Raw genomic sequence first — 16,122 nt, 5'->3', positions numbered from 1 at the left:
ATAGAGGGAAGACAGCCATGTGAAGATGGAGGCAGATAATGAAGTGATGAATCTTCAAGCCAAGGAAAGCCACGAATTGCCAGGAGTCACCAGAATTCATGAAGAAGCAAGAAAGGATCCTCCCTTACAGCTGTTAGAGAAGGCAGAGTCCCACTGACACCTTGATTGCAGACTTTTAGTCTCCAGAAGTATGAGGCAGTATTCTTCTGTTGTTTTAAGCCACCAGTTTGTGGTACACTGTTATGGCAGCCCCAGGAAATGAATAGGGATAACTAAAATTTTAACTTGGTTAAATGAAAACAAGGAAATGAAAATGAATAAACTATTCCATACAAGGACAAATAACAAAAGGAGAGACAAAGTAGGTGAGAAATTTCAACAGATTTTTCAAAGATGAAAAGGAGATGGGGGAATAGTCTCTTAGCAAATTAGAGAAAACTGCAATATGAAAATATAACCCTTGACATGAATTAAGATCTTGTGGTGCTTGACAGGAGAGAGAGGAGCTATCCCTAAAGGAAGATTTGCATGTGTGTGTGTGTGTATAAACTTAATCGGTGATATAGAAAGTGTCATTAAACAAAAGAGATGGACAGATCATTGGCCCACATGAGGTATCACCTTTTATTACCCTATTAATTATATTACAAAATAAATTACAACTAGAGTTATATATAAAGTAAACCACCAAAGAAGAGGAGAAAATAAAATTGAATATTTATTGTCTCCTGGGAAAATAATTTCTAGACATAAACAATTTCTAGGCTGAAAGATGGAAGGAAAGTATGCAGAAAGCAAGGCAAGAGAAGGCATTCCAGTGGGAAAACCAGTTTGAGTAAAGTCATTGGAACACAAAGTGTCTTGCATTCTAGAAAGCAAAAGGGACTTCAGACGTCCCAGCAGCCAGCCAGCACAGAGGTACCAGCAGCTCAGCTGTGGTGGCTCTGTCGCCAGAAGCTTCACTCTCCTCTGTCTCAGAAAAGAGCATAGATGCTCTTTTTTAAGCCATCCTGCACCTAGACACTTTGTGGATGGCCATCCCTGTAAGGCAACCTATCACACATTACTCTTCTTGGTACACAGGACAAATGGTGGTTAATCTATCCTTAGAAACAGCCCAAGGCCTAATCAAGATGTCTGAATTTAAATCACATCCTCAAATAAACAACCCATGCAGTATATCAGTACATCAATATATTAATGCATTTTGTAGAAGAATTGATGTATCTGGGAAATCTGAGAACGAATATAGCATAGAATGGAAACCTAAGCTGGCAGTGGGGGGAAAAATTAGACTTGAGAAAGGCACAGGAATGGGGAGCACTATGTGTCTATGAAATTAGGCTTGGCTGTGGAGTTGAGAACAGGAGGATTGGCTGAAAGTCTGCTTATGACGCTATTAGACCTTCAGATCTGCTTACTATCCCACAAAGCTGAGCAACTGTCCTAACCTGGAGGATATCAGGTATAGTCATGGGTAAGAATACCATCCTGAAAACAAAGCATTACATAGATGATGAACCCCCTGCTCCCTTTATTGGGTAGAGGCCTCAACAATATCTTAGGAGTCTCTGGGTGGTACAAACAATTTGTGCTTGGGTACTAATCAAAAGGTTGGTGGTTTGAACTTACCCACTGGCACCTCAGAAGAAAGGCCTGGTGATCTACTTCTGTAAGATTACAGTCAATGGAAGCTGAATGGATCACCATGAATCAAGAGTTGACTCAAGGCAACAGAGAATGACCAGGCCTGTGGGCTCGGGACCATAGTCTCTAGGGACACCATGCTCAACTGGCACAACATAGTTCATAAAAATCTTGTTCTGCATCCTACTTTGGTGAGTAGTGACTAGGATCTTAAAAGCTTTTGAGTGGCCATCTAAGATGCAACTATTTGTCTCCTATCATCTGGGCCAGAGAAGAGTGAAGAACATCAAGGTCATCTGGAAACAATTAGTCCAAAGATAAGATGGACCATGAGGACCTTAACTTTCATAACACTAAGACCAGAAAAACTAGATGGTGCCTGGCTACCAATGCCAACCACTTGGAAAAGGATAATAACTGGAAATCATGGATAGAGTGGGAGGAAAAATGTGGAATATAATTCAAAAACACAAGAATTACTGGCTAGATAGAGACTGATGGAACCCCTGAGATATGGCCCCAGGTTACCCCTCAAGTCTGGAAATGGACTCACATGGAGAAAGACCTACATGCAGAATACCTACCCCAGGGTGATGTACCCACCTACTCTAGGGAGATGCACTCCTTAGATCAATCAGCCATGAGACATCAGAGAGGCAGCATTCACACAGAGGGAAAGCTGGACAGACAGGAATGCATAGGTAAGAAGGGGACAGGGAGGGGATAGTCACAGGAAGGAGTGGGGAGAAGAGTTTTATGGTTGGGGAAGGTAAACGGGAAATCAGATGTATGTGAACTGTTGAATGTAAAACAAATCTGCTTTGTAAATGTGCACCCTAAGCACAATAAAAATAATAATAATAAAAGTGTTGACTCAAGGCAGGGCCTTTTTTTTTTTTTGGTAAAACTCTCATTTTTAAAGGTATGTACGTGTATAACTTGAATAAATATAATAAAAGAAGATATAAAAGGAATCATATTTATGTTAATTCTCAAGTCCATTTTTTTTCAAAATTATGAGTTTCTCTTAGGTCAGGAGCTTGTCACCAAACACTAATTTGTATAGCACACAACCTGGTGATTCATATTTTGAAAAAAGTAAATGAACAAATGTTAAAATTTTAGTATATTTATTTTAAGTTAATATTTTCCCAAACTGTAATATGTATTATCTAGAAAAGATTAAAAAGTTATTAGCATGTTAGAGATGGAAATAATTGAGCATGAGACTATCCTTTATATCCATGTAGTAGCTATGCTTTATTGTGAAATGTCTAGAAAATTACCTGAACAGAACAGCATCATCTGTAAGGAATTTTGGCAAGTTGGAATCTCGTAAAGCTCTTATCAATACTACATCTTCACTTAGGTTTGGGTTCTCTCTTTTTAAAGACCTAAATTCAAAGGAATATTTCAGATGAAATTAAGAGAAAACATGATTAAACACAATTTTCCAAACCTGTGGGTCAGGGATTCTGTGTGCAGATAGCTGTGGAGGGCCACCTACAGACTCCTCGTGGAACATAGCCCTGAGTTGAATAACAAGGGTATCTTTTTAACACTCCCCTACCCCACACTCTAATTAATTCAGACTTTTCCCAATCTGAATTTACAATTCCCTGCATCCATCATGATGTTTCATATGCTTGTGACTTTCTTTTCCCTCTGTCCAAGATGCTCTGCCTTGCTCCTTTGCCGGTTAACTCTTATTTTCCCTTCAAAGCCCAGTCCAGTTACTCCCACCTCTAGAAATCTCCTCTGCTCCCGTTCTCAGAGGACCTCAGGCACAGCCCTATTGATGACCTCAGCACAAAATATTCTACATGAGTGCTCTCACTGGTCTGTACTTCTATTCTTTGAGGAGAAATATGTCCAAATCCCTTAGTATGCCTTAAATGACAAGCCTATAAAAAGGAAAAATACTTAATTTGAGATATTTACAAAAAAGAACAGAGAGTAAAGAAGGGGAAGATTTTTGCAAAGCCCAGTGATTACAGGACTAGACAGAAGGGCCTCTCTATGTGCAGAAACAGAGACAATGAAAATGAAAGGAAGGACTAGAGAGAAATTAGATGCTCTCAGGGACTCTGGACAAGTTGAAGATCAAGAGGTAGTACTTTAAGGAAGATATAAAGAGAAAAGTCAGGGTGTGAAACAGGAAAGACTCTGGCTGAAACAGAAACTAAAAAGAAGTTTGGTTTTGGACCATTCTGTAAAAAGAGAGATAAAGCCCATGACATAAGTCTGAACTGAAGATGGAATGATTAACTGAAGTTTCTCTTAACGCTCAAGGCTACATTGGGCAACATATGCGATTTACCTTATTGAATGTGAATAACAAACTGTACTTTTTAAGTTTAGCCATCCTCTTCTATTGTAGTAAAGGCTTATGTATACTTGAACCCAATGTATATGATGAGCTCTTAGGGACAAGAAAGTTAGTCAAAGTCTAGCTGGGACTCAGGTTCAGTCTGAGGGTAACCATGTTGGGTCTCACAGTGGAGAACTCTGGTAGGATGAGAAAAGATGCCACAACTCACTGTGTGTGGGAATCCAAAGGCAAAAATGATGCCAAGAGTAGAATCACTTACTGTATACCAGACATTGTTCTAAAAATATTCTGAAAATTTCCCACTTAATTAATTGATTACATGATTTGGTATTTCACATTTTACCACTTTGGTTTCTTACCCAGCCATGACCAATACAGACTTCACAGCTCTCATGCCAAAGTCATAGTGATCCTGCTGAGAGAGCTGCTCACTGCAAAGTTTATACATCTGAGTCATCTTTCTTGCCAGTATTTTACTGGACTCAAATCCTTCAGAATACAGAATTACCTAGAATAAGAAAGTATAGTGTAATATTTATTATATTGATAGTCTAAAATATTAGCATAATATTAGCATATTCAAACTCTAGGCATTGTACCTCTAGTTGTTACATCATTTAAGAAAAGAACGTAAATACAAAGATTGAATGGCATACGGTTTTCTGGGCCACTGGAAGGGAGAAGGTGGGATATGGTATGGGGACACCTGGGCACTGATTCTGCTTTCTTTCTCTTGAAAGGCTTTGGTGACATATGATTTAAGGAGCAGCAGTGTCCAATGTCTGAAAATGTTCACATCACGGAGATGATATGGTGTTATCAGGCCCGACTACAAGAGGATAATGTTGTAGCAAGAATTTAACTTCTCTAATCTACAAGGAGCTCTGGCAGCATAGTGCCTAAGGCACTTGAGTGCTAACCAGAAGGCTGGTGGTTCAAACCCACCAGCCACTCATCAGAAGGAAGATTGGGCAATCTACTTCCGTAGTGATACCACCTCAGAATCCCAAGGAGTGGTCTCTATGAGTTGGGTAGGACTTGACAGCACAAAACAACAGCAACAATAATCTGACAAGAGGAGGGTCAGAGAAAAAGGGGAACATCCTTTATGAAATGAACTGACACAGTGGCTGCAACAATGGGCTCAGGCATAGCAAGGATTGTGAGGCTGGTGCCAGTGCTTTGTTCTGTCATACACAGGGTCACTATGAGTCGGAGCTGACTCAATGGCACCTAACAACAACAACAATCTGACAAGAACACCACATTGATGGGCAGTATCAGTAGTAACAATATGTTCTCTTTAACTTCTGTAGAGTCAAAGGAAGCTGTGCAATGATCCACAGTCTCTTCTATGCCCTATAAGGTCTCTCTGGATGGTGCACATGATTTATGCTTGAGACACTTGACTGCTAACCAGAAGGCTGGTGGTTCAAACCCACCAGCCACTCCTCGGAAGGAAGGTTGGGCAATCTACTTCTGTAGTAACACTGCCTCAGAAACCCAAGGAATTGTATATAACAACAACAAAACTAATCTAAAAGTCAGTGGTTAAAACCTACCCAGCAGTGCCACAGAAGAAAGCCCTGCTGATCTGCTTCTGTTAAGATTATAGCCAAGAAAACTCTATGCAGCAGTTCTGCTCTAACACTTGGGGTTGCCACTACTCAGAATTGGCTCGATGGCAATAAGTTTGTTTTGTTTTTTAATGTTCCCTGCTCTAAGAGGCTACTTTGCTCCTGACAAGTTTATGCATTCTTTGTTAAGTAAATTAGAGGCTGCACAATATCTTTGACAGTGGAGGTGAACATGGACTCTTCCCTCAATTATGTTGTTATTATGTGCTGTTGAGTCGGACCCGACTCCTAGCGACCCCTCCTTGGGTTTCCGAGGCAGTATCACTATGGAAGTAGATTGCCCCATCTTCCTTCTGAGGAGTAGCTGGTGGGTTTGAACCGCCAGCCCTCTGGTTAGCAGTCAAGTGCTCCCTCAATTATAATCTACCAGAAACACTGCAGTTGGCCTCAGAGCAGGATTTCAAATGACACAGACTTCTTAAAGATGTCTGTTTTGTTAACTGCTCTATCACTGCTCATTAGCATAACACTGTGCACACAGTAGATGATTAAAAATATTTACTGATGACAGCCCTGATTCATTTAACCTGTAATTAACCCTAGAAGTAGCCCTTAGAAGACTGGACTTTTGAATTCCTCCAATTAATTCCTGAGGAGCTCTGGTGGCCTAGTGCCTAAGGCATTTGACTGCTAACCAGAAGGGTGGCAGTTCAAACCCACCAGTCACTCTTTGGAAGGAAGGTTGGGCAATCTACTTCTGTAGTGATACTGCCTCGGAAACCCAAGGAGGGGTCATTATGAGTCCAGACTGACTCAATGACAGTGAGTTTGGTTTTTGAATTAATACCTGAGTAATATATCAGTAAGTCACAGAATGGGATATGAGAAAAACAGTGGACTGGGCTCTAAACCAGGTTTTCTTCTTACCCAAAAGTATCAGTAGTTGGAAAGATATGGCCTTTGTGATAGAATTGATGGCAGAGATCACAAAGAATTTCACAAGAATAATAATTATTACAGGCTGTTAACGAAACTTCTTGCTATCCTGATACCATGTTCTCCTTCATGCAGTCCAGCTTCTCAGATTATTTTCTCAGCACACATAAAGAATAAGTGTTTTGAAAAGATACTACGCTGACACACATCTTCCTGATTTGAAACCATGCAGTATTCCTTTGTTCTGTTCAAATGACTGCCTCTTGTTCTATGTACAGGTTTCTCATGAGCACACTTAAGTTCTAGAATTCTCATTCTTTACAATGTTATCCACAATTTGTTCTGATTCACCCAGTTGCATGTCCTTCCATAGTTAATAAAACACAGGTAAACATTTTTTGTATATTCTCTGCTTTCTGCCAAGATCCACCTGACATCAGCAATGATATACATCATTCTACATCTTCTGAATCCAGCTTGAATTTCTGGTGGTTCCTTGTCAATGTACTGGTGCAACTGTTCTGAATTATCTTCAGTAAGATTTTACTTACATGGTTTCCACATTTTTTTTTTTTTTTGTATCACCTTTCTTTGGAATGAGCACAAATATGGATCTCTTAGTGTAGGTTGATCAGATAGTGCCATCCAAATTTCTAAGCATAGAAAAGTGAGTGCTGCCAGCACTGCATCTATTTGTAAAAACATCTTAATTGATATTCCATCAATTCCTGGTTTTAGTTTTCTTCAATTTCAAGTTGAACTTGCATAGGACCACCACTTGATAGTTCTGTTCTGCAGTCAGCCCCTGGCCTTGTTCTGACTGATGACATTCAGATTCTCCATCATCTCTTTTCATAGATATAGTTGACTTGATTCCTGTGTATTCCAAGTAGCAGTGTCTATATACAGTTGCTGTTTATGTTGTTAAAGCAAGGTATTTCCAATGAATAGGACATTGGGCTTGCAAAATTCTATCATGATATCTCTGGCTTTGTTTCTATCACCCAGGCCATTATTTTTCCAACTTTTGCATTCCAATCACCAATAGTTAATCAATGCACTTAATTGCATGTTTGATGACTTTCAGACTTTTCAGACTGGAGAAATTGGTAAAATCTTCAATTTCTTCTTCTTTGGCATTAGTAGTTGGTGGGTAAATTTAAATAATAGTTGCATTAACTTATCTTCCTTGTAGTTGTATAGATCTTATCCTATCACTGATAGTGTTATACTTCAGGAAGATTTCTAACACATTTTATCCTAAGTGCTCTTTTTACAGTCCAAATGTGATTATAAATTTTTGTGGTTTGCCCTCACATATGAACTTTTCACTTTTCTAAACATTCAGAAAAAAAATTATAACTATTTATTTTGACTTGTATCAAAGTTTACAGAGCAAATTGGTTTCCCATTCAACAATTCATACACATGTTGTTTTATGGCATTGATGGCAATCCCCACAATGTAACAGCACCATTCCCACTTCCTCCCAGTGTTTACCATTTCCTTTCGTCCTCCCTTCCTATCTCTTCCTGCCTTCTGAGCTTTATCCCTGGGCAAACTTTATCCTTTTGAACTCATATGGTTGATTGTCCTAAGAAGTGTGCACCTCCCTGGTGTTATTGTTTACCTTGTATGTCTGTCTATTGTTTCACTGAAAGTTGAGCCATGGGGTGAGTTCAGTTCCAGGCTTAGTGTGTCTAAGGATCATACTTTCAGATATTCCACCAATCTCTATCAGACTAGTAAGCCTGGTCTTTTTTTTTTTTTTAACTTATGATTTTGAATTTTGTTCCACATTTTCCTTCCATTCTATCCAGGACCTCTTGTGATCCCTTTCACAGTGGTCAGCAGTAATAACTGGGCACCATCTAGTTCTTCTGGTCTTACGGTCATGGATGCTGGGGTTCATGTGGTCCATTAGTCCTTTGGACTAATTATTTCATTGTCTTTGATTTTCTTCACTCTTCTTTGCTTTGGACAGGGCGGGACCAATAGTTGCACCTTAGATGGCCACTCATAAACTTTTAAGACCCCAGTCGCTACTCAACAAAGTAGGATGTAGAGCATTATCTTTGTTGCCTATGTTATGACAACCTTGATTAATGATGTCCCTTGAAACTGTCATCTTGAGCCCCTAAACCCAATGACTCATTCCCTCAAGATGTTTGCTTACGGCTAAGAAGTTTTCATAAATTTGTCCCCTGTATGTTCTACTATATTCATGAATATATTTGCAGCACATATAAATACATATGTAGAAATATCATCTGTCCAACCTATATATATATTCATTGGTATAGCCCCATTCACCTCCCCACCCTTGTTCAGCTTGCATGTCTATCTATGTATCCATTTGTAGATTGTAGAAGCTCTGGTAGCATAGTGCCTAAGGCACTTTACTGCTAACCAAAAGGCTGGTGGTTCAACCCACCAGCCACTCCTCGGAAGGAAGATGGGGCAATCTACTTCCGTAGTGATACTGCTTTGGAAACCCAAGGAGGGGTCACTATGAGTCGGATCCAACTTGATGGCACATAACAACAACAACAACATTTGTAGATTATTGTTAATAATAATAAATAATAGTTATTAATAATAGTTATTGCAGGATTGTGTATGTAATACACAATTTTTACCCTTGTTGCCTTTAACTCTTATGGTCCTCCCAGTATCTTCTGCTGCCTTAAACATTTTGTGCTGCCCTTCCCCTTCTTGCATATTGCCTTTTTCTTCACCCAAGTTAATATGGGTCCATCATTTAGTTAGTGATTTACTCTCCTTTCCTTCCCCACTCCTGGTAACCTTCAAAGAATGCCTCTTCCTGTGTGTAAACCTTCTCTTGACTTTTTACAGTAGTAGTCTCATATAATACTTCTCCTTTGTGATTGACCAATTTCACTCAGCATAATGTTCTCTAGGATCATCCACATCATGAGGTGCTTCACAGATTCATTCCTATTCTTTAATGTTGTGTGCTATTGCATTTTGTGTATGTACCATAGCTTGTTTATCCATTCATCTGTCAGTGGGCACTTAGGATGTTTCCCTCTTTTTGCTATTGGGAATAATGCTGTGATGAAATGGGTGTGCACATATCAGTTTGTGTAATGGCTTATTTCTCTAGGATTTATCCATAGTATTGGGATTGCTGGATCATATTGTATTTCTATGTAGAATTTTTTAAGGAAGTGCCATACCATTTTTCTTTGTGGTTGCACAATTTTACAGTCCCACCAGCTGTATATGAGGGTTCTAGTCTCTCCACGCCCATTTGTAGTTTTCTCGTTTTATTTTTTTGAACTTTGCTATTTATGCTGGGTGAAATGGTATCTCATTGTTTAGAATTGTATCTCTCCAATGGCTAATGATCGCTAGCATTTCTTCATGCATTTGTTGTTCGCCTAAATGTCTTTTGGGTGAAGTGTCTCTTATTGCCTTCTGCTGATTTTTTTAACTGGATCTTTTGTCCTTTTGTTGTTGAGGTTGTGAAACTATCTATAAATTTTAGAAATTAGTCCCTTGTCTGATAAATCATTGCCATTTTTTTCTCCCTATTCTGTAGGTTCTCTTTTCAGTCTTTCAGTGAAATCTTTTGATGTGCATACATGTTGAATTTTTAGGATGTCCCATTGTCTAGTTCGTCTTCTACTGCTTGTGCATTTTTAGTTATGTTTAATAGGGTATTCATGTCACGGATTAGGGTCCTTACATCTTGCCCTATTTTTTTCTTTGATGATCTTTATAGTTTTAGGTTTTACATTTAGCTGTTTGATCTATCTTGAGTTAGTTCTTGGATCTGGTGAAAAAATATGGATGTTGTTTCATTTTTCTGCAAATGGATATCCAGTTTTACCAGCACTATTTGTTAAGGAGACTATATCTTCCCCATGTATTGAATTTTAGTGATTTGTCAAAGATCAGTTGTCCATAGGTGATTGAATTTACTTTTGGGTTCTGAATTTTGTTCCACTGATCTATGAGTTTGTTATTCCAGGCAGGTTTTTTTTTTTTTTTTTTTTTAATTTTTATTGTGATTTGGGTGAAAGTTTATAGAGAAAATTCACTTTCCATACAACACCTCACATATACTTTGTCCCATGAAATTGACTACAATTTCCCACAATGCAACACCTCCTCTCCGACTTCCTCCCCATAGTTACCTCCTCCCTGTGTCCTTCCTTCCCATGCACTCCTGCCTCCCCTCCCCTCAAGCTGTCTGCCTGTACATACACAACTCTTCTATTCTCCCATGATTGATCTCTCCAAGGAGTATATCTACCTATTGTAAATGTTCAGCTCATATGCCTGTCTTTTGTTTGTCTGGAAGCCATAGGAATGGGTTCAATTCCAGACCTAAAGGGCAAGTAGGCGCCATAGTCTCAGTGCCTCCATCAGGCTCTATCAGACAGACCAGCAAACCTGTTCTCTCTCTCTCTCTCTCTTTTTTTTAATGATTTTGAGTTTTGTTCCATATTATTCTCTCACTCTATTCAGGATCTCTTACATAGATCCCCCTTCGAGTGGTTGACAGTGGTAGCCGGGCACCATCTAGTTCTTCCAGTCTCATAGTCGTATAGGCTGAGGATTACATTGTGTACCAGTTGCTTGGACTAATTGTTTCCACATGTCTTTAGTTTTCTTCATTCTTCTTTGCCATGGATGAGGAAAGACCCATCGTTGCATCTAGATGACCACTTGCAAGCTTTTAAGATTCCAATCACTACTTGCCAAAGTAGGATGTGGAATAATGTTTTTGTGTAGTATGTTATGCCAATTGCGCTTGATGTCCCCTGAGGCTATGGTCTCGAGCTCACAGGTCCAACTACTGACTCCCTCTGGGTAGCTGGCTGTGGTCAACACGTTACTATAACCTTGCTCCTTGTCAGCTCTACTACACACCTGGGAATTCTTGCAGAACATAGAAATGCACTTGTAGAAACATTGTGTGCCAACCCTATACATGGTCTTGAACACACTACCCCATGCATGGACATACTTAATAGTTCAGCCTGTCCACCCATCTATCCATCCATATTTCAATGTTTGAATATCAGGCAGTTTTGACTATCATGGCTGTATGATAGATTTTGAGATAAGAGAGTGTGAGGTCTCCTACTTTTTCTTCTTCTTTAGTAATGCTTTCCTTATCTGGGTTCCCTATCTTTTCCATATAAAGTTGATGATTAGTTTCTCCACCTCTGTAAAGAATGATGATGGAATCTGGAACAGGGTTGCATTATATCTAAAGATCACTTTCGGTAGTATTGAAATCTTCACAATGTTAATTCTTCCTATCCATGTACATGGTATATTCTTCCACTTACTATAAATGATACTGTTTTCCTGATTTCCTTTTCAGAGTTCTCTTTGTTAATGTAGAGAAATCCAATTGATTTTATGTTCACATCATACCCTGCCAATTTGCTGAATCCCTCTATTAGTTCCAGTAGTTTTCTTGTTAAGTCTCTGGGATTTTCTATTAACTGGAAATAGATAAAGTTTTTTTTCTTCTTTGCCAATTTGGATGCCTTTTATTTCTGTTTCTTGACTTACTGCTCTGGCTAGGACTTCCAGTACAATATTGAATAAAAACCATAAAAAACCAAACTCACTGGTGTTGAATCAATTCAACTCATAGTGACCTCTCCTTGGGTTTCTGAGGCAGTATCTCTATGGAAGTAGATTGCCCAATCTTCCTTCTGAAGAGTGCCTGGTGGGTGTGAACTGCCAGCTTTCTGGTTAGCAGTCAAATGCCTTAGGCACTACGTCACCAATTCTCTGCAGCATAACAGCTCTCTTCCCACTTGCTCCCTGTGTTTTAAAAAGTGGAGGAAGGAAGAGAAAGAAGAAATGAAAAGTAAAAATAACAAGGCAGAGGGAGCAGGAAGACCTATAATGAAAGATAAAGAAAACAAGAATGGAAAAGAAAAAAAAGAGTGGCACAGCACTGGCAGTGGGGGATGGGGTTGACTGGCCACCAGATGAGTGGGGGTGGGGGACTACAGCTCTGGTCACTGTGGAGTTGTGCAATGTAAGGGTGGAGATCACACCTCTCTGGCTGCTATTCATCAACGTGGGTGCAAGTGCAGTCCTGGGTGAGCAGAGCTGGTTACCTGATTCTTGCCTCAATCAGAACACTGCTTGCAATAACTTAAATGACCATTCGTTGCTGGTTGGCAGTTCATCACTCTGTATGCCACCTTGTTTGCTGTTTCATTCAATCTCTTCCTCAAATCAGCATTTGATCCACATCTTTATCCTTTTCTTTGCAGGTCTGGATTCCAAGACTGTCATTTGCATCAATTTCACTTGTTTTCTCAAGTCTTTGTTGCAGAGAGTCTGGATAGTATATCTGCCTAGTCAGTCATCTTAGATTCTCCTCCTCAGGATAAATCTGGAAACGTTCTATTTTATTATGAAGGTGACACCATTCCTCTTCAATTTGTTATTCTTGGCATAGTAGACCATATGACTGTCCTATTCAAACTGGCCAATAACCAGTCCATTTAAGCTCAGTAGTGCTTAGGATATTGATCTTTATGCATTTCATTTAATTTTTGAGGATTTTCAATTTTCCTAGATTCATACTTTGTACATTCCACATTCTGATTATTAATGCATGTTTTCAGCTGTTTCTTCTCACTTTAAGTCATGCCACATTAGCAAATGAAGGTCCCAAAAGCTCTATTCCATCCACATTATTTAGGTCAACTCTACTTTGAGGAAGCAGCCCCTCCTCAGTCATAAATTTAGTGCCTTCTAATCTGAGGAGCTCATCTTCTGGCACTATGTCAAACAATGTCCCACTGCTATTCATAAGGTTTTCACTGGCCAATTTTTTTTTTTTTAAAGAAATATATTACCAGGTCCTTCTTCCTAGTCTGTCTTAGTCTGGAAGTTCTGATGAAGCCTGTCCACTGTGGGTGATCCTTCAGGTATTTGAAGTACTAGTGGCATAGCTCCCAGCATCTCAGCAACACACAAGCCATCACAGTATGGCAAACTGATAGACTTGGGGTGGATTAGTGATATAGTAGTAAAGAAAAACAAACAAACAAAACAACAAAAACTAAATACAGACCAAAACATTTCTATGATAACAATCATGCTGTTATGTACTGTCAGTCAGCCCAACTCATAGTGGCTCCTCCTTGGGTTTCCGAGGCAGTATCACTACGGAAGTAGATTGCCCAACTTTACTTCTGAGGAGTGGCTAGTGGGTTTGAACCGCCAGCCTTCTGGTTAGCAGTCAAGTGCCTTAGGCACTATGCTACCAGAGCTCCTACTTTTAAATATAAGTAATAATGCGAAACTTTAACTAGGATGTATTCAAAAAGGAAACTTCCTACCTCAATAGAATCAAAGGTAAATTAAATAAATAAGCTTAAATTTTTTCTGCTTTATAATGGGACACATACCTCTGCAATCAAAGCATAATTCGGAACCATCATTGCAAATGGTCTGAACAAAGCTTTGAGATTATCTGGCAGTTCAGTTCTTCCTGCATATCCAGGATTCATTGTGATGAAGGCTGCACAAGTCATAATCAGCTTTATTTCCCGTCCCTCAAACATGAATCTAGAAAGCTATTTTGAAAAAAAGAAAAAGTGTAAGTTAACATTTCTCCAGACACTGGTAAATTCTTTCATGTAAATTACTACTCAAATACAAAACTTGTGTAAAGGCACATTCAAGCAAAGAATAGTAAGTCCTGCTGTTAGACAACAGGGAACATTTACCTTCAGATTGTCCTGCTTATTCCTGGTCTCTCCTGGTGTTCCCTGCTCTCTGCTACTTGCCCCTACCTGCCCAAACTTTCTCTTCTTTCCTGGCTTAGTTCTGAAATCTTCTAGGTCTCAATATCTTTTGCTGCGTTTACTCAATTTAATTTAGACTTCATGGCCACTGAATCTCCACCCCTACTTTCTGATATTTTCCAAGAAATCTCAATTTGGTTGTATTCCTTGGGTGTTGAGACCTCAGTGACACAGTCTTTGGGACCACCTCTTCACTTTCATTCAACAGCAAACACTTGTCAACCATCTGCAGGTGAGGCACTGGGCTAGGCTTGGAGGTTCAGAGTTGAAAGTGACTGCTGATCCCTCAAGAAGCTCTCAGACTTTCTGTGTGGAGTGAGACCTGGAAAATATGACCATGCAGTGCAAGAGATGCTACAGTAGACAATGGGTGCAAAGCCTGTTGGAAGCAGAGAGAGAGCAGGGAAGCCTTCCTGAGACCTGAACAATGAAGAAGGGCATTTCAGGTAAATAAGCAGTGGCAGCCATTCCAGGCAAAGGAAGCAGGAGCAAGAAACAGCACATCATGTTCAAAGAATGACCAGCAATTCCCTTTGCTAAAGGTTAAAGTTCCAGTATAAGGGCTGTAGCCTGTAGTCTTGCATGCTGGGCTAAGGAATTTAGATTTTGTCCCATGGAAGGGGGAAAGCTGAGAAGAATTTTGAACAGAGTGAATGGATAAAAGATGGCAGTTGAGTGGTTGGACAAACTAAAGACAGAGAGATCAGTAGAGAATTATTCTTTGGGAGATGTTTATAATAAGCATTAGGGAGGTATCAGTAAGGATGAAGAGGAAGGGGTGAACTTGAGAAACATCTCCAAAAAAACCAAACTCATTGCCATCAAGTCAATTGCGACTCATAATGACCCCTCCTTTGGTTTCTGAGGCGGTATCTCTTCGTAATCTCTTAGATTGCCCAACCTTCCTTCTGAGGAGTGGCTGGTGGGTTTGAACTGCCAGCTTCAGGTTAGCAGTCAAATACCTGAGGCACTACCAGAGCCACCAGAGCTCCCAAGAAACATCTAGCAGATAAAATTTAGAAGAATGGGTGACTATGGGGTTGGTAGTAATAAGAAAACTCAGAGATGGGCCATGGAACGGAGACATCATTAACAGACCTAAGGAGCACATAGAAGACCAGGATGGAGCTGGGGAGACGTGTCATAGGCTGGAGGAGAGAATGCTGGGCAGTACACCTGGAGACCAGTCCTTCTCCTATTTGTGCTCTTCAAACATCTAAATTTCTGTGCTTTAGTTTCTTCATCTATCCATGGGATATATCCCATTCCAGCTATCTTGCTTGGCCATTGGTAACATTGAGGCTGGAGTTCGGTTGGGTGCAGATGTTTTTCTATCCTCCTTTTACCTCACATGATTGCCCTCTACTTGACAATATATCAGTCCTATGTCCATTCTCTCTGTTCTCTCCCTCTTTATTCCTCATATTTTGATCCCAGCTAATTGTTCAGCAGTGTGGTAATGATTTAGGAGCTTAAAATGCTATAGATATCTGGAAGTCTTTGCCTTTAATACAGGCTTCCCCAGAGGATGTGGGAGGCAGGAGGTGTATATCTGAAGGCATTTAGACTTTAAGCTCCTATGGATTTAGGTATGTATCCTAGTTCTATGGTATGCTCAGACATGTTTAACTTCTTTGAATCTTTTTTAACCTATAAACTGGGAAAAATTCTACCTGCTTCACATAGGTTTGATGTGAAGATGAAATAAGTGTAAATCACATACTATATAGCAACTTGTAAATTTAACAAATAATTAAAGACTAATTCCTGTTTTCTTTTTAGTTGTCCTACAGTTTGCTTTTTTTTTTTT

At 39.6% G+C, this 16,122-nt stretch overlaps 1 protein-coding gene across 1 annotated transcript in view; it reads right to left on the bottom strand.

The window, feature by feature from the left end:
- The window catches only part of DNAH6 (dynein axonemal heavy chain 6), a 447,135-nt gene that overhangs the window by 259,571 nt on the left and 171,442 nt on the right, over positions 1-16,122 (bottom strand). Inside the window, exons 29-31 of the mRNA XM_007948902.2 lie at positions 13,914-14,081; positions 4,339-4,487; positions 2,934-3,041 (exon numbers count right to left, since the gene is read on the bottom strand). Coding sequence (XP_007947093.1) covers positions 2,934-3,041; positions 4,339-4,487; positions 13,914-14,081 — 425 coding nt within the window. The remainder of the gene's footprint in view (positions 1-2,933; positions 3,042-4,338; positions 4,488-13,913; positions 14,082-16,122) is intronic.

This window comes from Orycteropus afer, unplaced genomic scaffold (assembly GCF_000298275.1).
Source record: "Orycteropus afer afer isolate SDZICR_OR568_19922 unplaced genomic scaffold, OryAfe1.0 scaffold00231, whole genome shotgun sequence".
In the NCBI taxonomy this organism is placed as follows: Eukaryota; Metazoa; Chordata; class Mammalia; order Tubulidentata; family Orycteropodidae; genus Orycteropus; species Orycteropus afer.
Note: the sequence above shows the minus strand (reverse complement) of the source record. Positions and strands in the feature narration are given on the sequence as shown.